At 65.1% G+C, this 3,254-nt stretch overlaps 1 protein-coding gene across 1 annotated transcript in view; it reads right to left on the bottom strand.

Moving 5' to 3' along the window:
• Positions 1-3,254, bottom strand: part of CROCC (ciliary rootlet coiled-coil, rootletin) — a 26,511-nt gene that overhangs the window by 12,352 nt on the left and 10,905 nt on the right. Inside the window, exons 2-5 of the mRNA XM_019474712.1 lie at positions 3,142-3,248; positions 1,858-2,002; positions 1,597-1,764; positions 1-161 (exon numbers count right to left, since the gene is read on the bottom strand). The exon at positions 1-161 is cut by the window's left edge and continues 221 nt beyond it. Coding sequence (XP_019330257.1) covers positions 1-161; positions 1,597-1,764; positions 1,858-2,002; positions 3,142-3,248 — 581 coding nt within the window. The remainder of the gene's footprint in view (positions 162-1,596; positions 1,765-1,857; positions 2,003-3,141; positions 3,249-3,254) is intronic.

Here is a 3,254-nt window from a genome sequence, read left to right as displayed (position 1 = left end):
GCTTCGCCCCGCGCCGCCTCCACCTTCAGCTGCAGGTTGCGGGCATCGGCCAGCAGCTTCTTCTCGTTGCCACGAGCCTCCTCCAAGCTGCGGGCCAGGTCCTTCTCCCGCTGCCGAAATTCGCCCTCCACCTCTGACAGCCGCTGCTGCAGGTCCTGGAGCTGGGGGGGCGGAGCAGAAAGGGGGTGACGGGGACAGTTGGGGCGCAGGGTGCGGAGAGATGGGTGATGGGGTGCAAGGGATGGAGCACAGGGTGATGGAGATGCAAGGGATGGAGCAACGGGGTATGGGGGACCCCCAAGGATGGAGCAATGGGGTATGGGGGATCCCCAGAGATGCAGGGGACACAGCAACAGGGTGATGGGAGTACAAGGGACGGAGCGCAGGGTGATGGAGATGGAGGGGATGGAGTAACGAGGTGATGGGGGACCCCCAGGGATGGAGCAATGGAGTATGGGGAACCCCAGCGATGCAGGGGATGGAGCAACAGGGTGACGGGGGACTCCCAGCGATGCAGGGGATGGAGCTGGGGCATGTCGGGGGACTCCCAGCGATGCAGGGGATGGAGCAATGGGGCATGTGGGACCCCCAGGGATGTAAGAGATGGAGCAATAGGATATAGGGGACCTCCAGGGACGCAGGGAATGGAGCAACAGGGTAATCGACACGCAAAGGATGGAGCAACAGGGTGATGAGGACCCCCAGGGACGCACCTGGAGCTGGGGGGGCGGAGCAGAAAGGGGGTGACGGGGACAGTTGGGGCGCAGGGTGCGGAGAGATGGGTGATGGGGTGCAAGGGATGGAGCACAGGGTGATGGAGATGCAAGGGATGGAGCAACGGGGTATGGGGGACCCCCAAGGATGGAGCAATGGGGTATGGGGGATCCCCAGAGATGCAGGGGACACAGCAACAGGGTGATGGGAGTACAAGGGACGGAGCGCAGGGTGATGGAGATGGAGGGGATGGAGTAACGAGGTGATGGGGGACCCCCAGGGATGGAGCAATGGAGTATGGGGAACCCCAGGGATGCAGGGGATGGAGCAACAGGGTGACGGGGGACTCCCAGCGATGCAGGGGATGGAGCAATGGGGCATGTGGGACCCCCAGGGATGTAAGAGATGGAGCAATAGGATATAGGGGACCTCCAGGGACGCAGGGAATGGAGCAACAGGGTAATCGACACGCAAAGGATGGAGCAACAGGGTGATGAGGACCCCCAGGGACGCAAGGGACAGAACGGTGAGGTGATGGCGACGCCCAGGGACACCAGGCACAGAGCAAGGGGATGACGGGGGTGCAAGGGACCCCCAGGGATGCAGGGGAGAGAGAGAGGTGGGGCGATGGGGACACAGGGGACCAAGCGGTGGGGTGACGGGGGCACCCAGGGACACGGCATCAAGCAACGGGAGTAGCAGGGACACAGGATACTAGTTATGGGGCGATGGGGATGCTTGGGGACAGCAGGCACCGAGCTATGGGGTGAGGGGACAGGGACACCTAGATAGGCAGGGTACCAAGCCGTGGGGTGATGGGGACGCTTCATCATGCAGGGCACCAAGCAACGGGGCACTGGGGACCCTGGGGGACCTCCCCACCTCCTTCCTGGCGGCCTCTGTGCCGGCCTCGCTCTCCACCACCTTCTGCCTGAGGCCGAAGGCTTCACGGCGGCTCTCCTCCTCCCGCTGCTCCTCCAGGGCCACGCGCGCCTGCAGCTCGCCCACCTCCTTGCTCCTCTTGCTGTTCTCGCTGTCCAGGTCCTTCACCTGCTCAAGAAGGAGATGGGGGCGGCTTGGTGGCACCCCAAATGGCGGGGGAGGGAGGGTGGTTCTCGCCATCCTCCTCCTCCTCCTCTTCACCTGCCGGCGCAGCTCCTGCAGCTCGCGGCGGGCATCGAGGCGGGCACGCTCCAGCTCCCGTAGGGTTGCCCGCAGCTCCGTCACCTCCCGGTCTGCCGCCGCCCGCCCGTCCTCCACCAGCGCCAGCCGCTGCTCCTTCTCCTCGCTGGCACGCTACGGGCGGGGGGGGGGGGGGGAGGGGGCGGCACCCCCCCCCCCCCCCAGGGGCATCGCCTCGGCCCCGAGCATCGCCCCATCCCCAGCATTGCCCGGAACATCACCCTGTCCTGAGCCAGCCCCTGTCCCGAGCATCCTGCTCCAAGCCATCCCCATCCCAGGCATGCCCCCAGCCCCGAGCATCCCCCACCTCGGGCACCCCCTTCCCAGGCATCACCCCATCAGGGCAGCCCCCACTCTCAGCGCTGCCGCCCCAAACATCCCCTCTGTCCCCCAGCATCCCCTTCGAAGGCACTGCCCCATCCCAAGCACCTCTCACCTCGAGCATCTCCTGTACCGAGCATCCTGCCCCAGTGCATCCCCCCATCCCCAAAATTCCATCCCCTTGTCCCAAGCATCACCCTGACTCGGAGCATCACCCTCCGAGGCATCACACCACCCCCTGCATCTCCCAGCTTGAGCACCCCTGTGTCCCAAGCATCACCCCGACCCTGACCATCGCCCTCCAAGGTGCTGCACCACCCCATTTATGGCCCAACTTGGGCATCCCCTTGTCCCAAGCACCACCCCAACCCTGAGCATCACCCTATAAGGCATCGCACGATCCCACGTATCTCCCAATTTGGGCATCCCCTTGCCCTGAGCGTCACCCCAACCCCGAGCGTCACCCTCCAAGGCACTGCACCACCCCACGGAAGTCCCAACTTGGGCATCCCTTTGTCCCGAGCATCACCCTTGTCCCGAGCATCCCACCGTCCCCTGCATCTCCTGACTTGAGCATCCCCTTGTCCTGAGCATCACCCTGACCCCGAGCATCACCCTCCAAGGTGCTGCACCACCCCATTTATGGCCCAACTCGGGCATCCCCTTGTCCTGAGCATCACCCTGACCCCGAGCATCACCCTCCAAGGTGCTGCACCACCCCATTTATGGCCCAACTTGGGCATCCCCTTGTCCCAAGCACCACCCCAACCCTGAGCATCACCCTATAAGGCGTGATGCCTTTCAAGGCATCCCACCGTCCCCTGCATCTCCCAACTCGGGCATCCCCTTGTCCTGAGCATCACCCTGACCCCGAGCATCCAAAACATTGCACCGCCCCATGGATCCCCCGACCCCGAGCATCACCTGATGCGCTCGCCCTCGGCGCGCCGCAGTGCCGCCCGCAGCTCCTCGTTGGAGCGCCGCAGGGCCTCCTTCTCCCTCGCCTCGTCTCCCAGGGCCCGGCGTGCCTCCTGCGC

The sequence above is a fragment of the Aptenodytes forsteri genome, unplaced genomic scaffold (assembly GCF_000699145.1).
Source record: "Aptenodytes forsteri isolate BGI_AS27 unplaced genomic scaffold, ASM69914v1 Scaffold61, whole genome shotgun sequence".
Taxonomy (NCBI): Eukaryota; Metazoa; Chordata; class Aves; order Sphenisciformes; family Spheniscidae; genus Aptenodytes; species Aptenodytes forsteri.
Note: the sequence above shows the minus strand (reverse complement) of the source record. Positions and strands in the feature narration are given on the sequence as shown.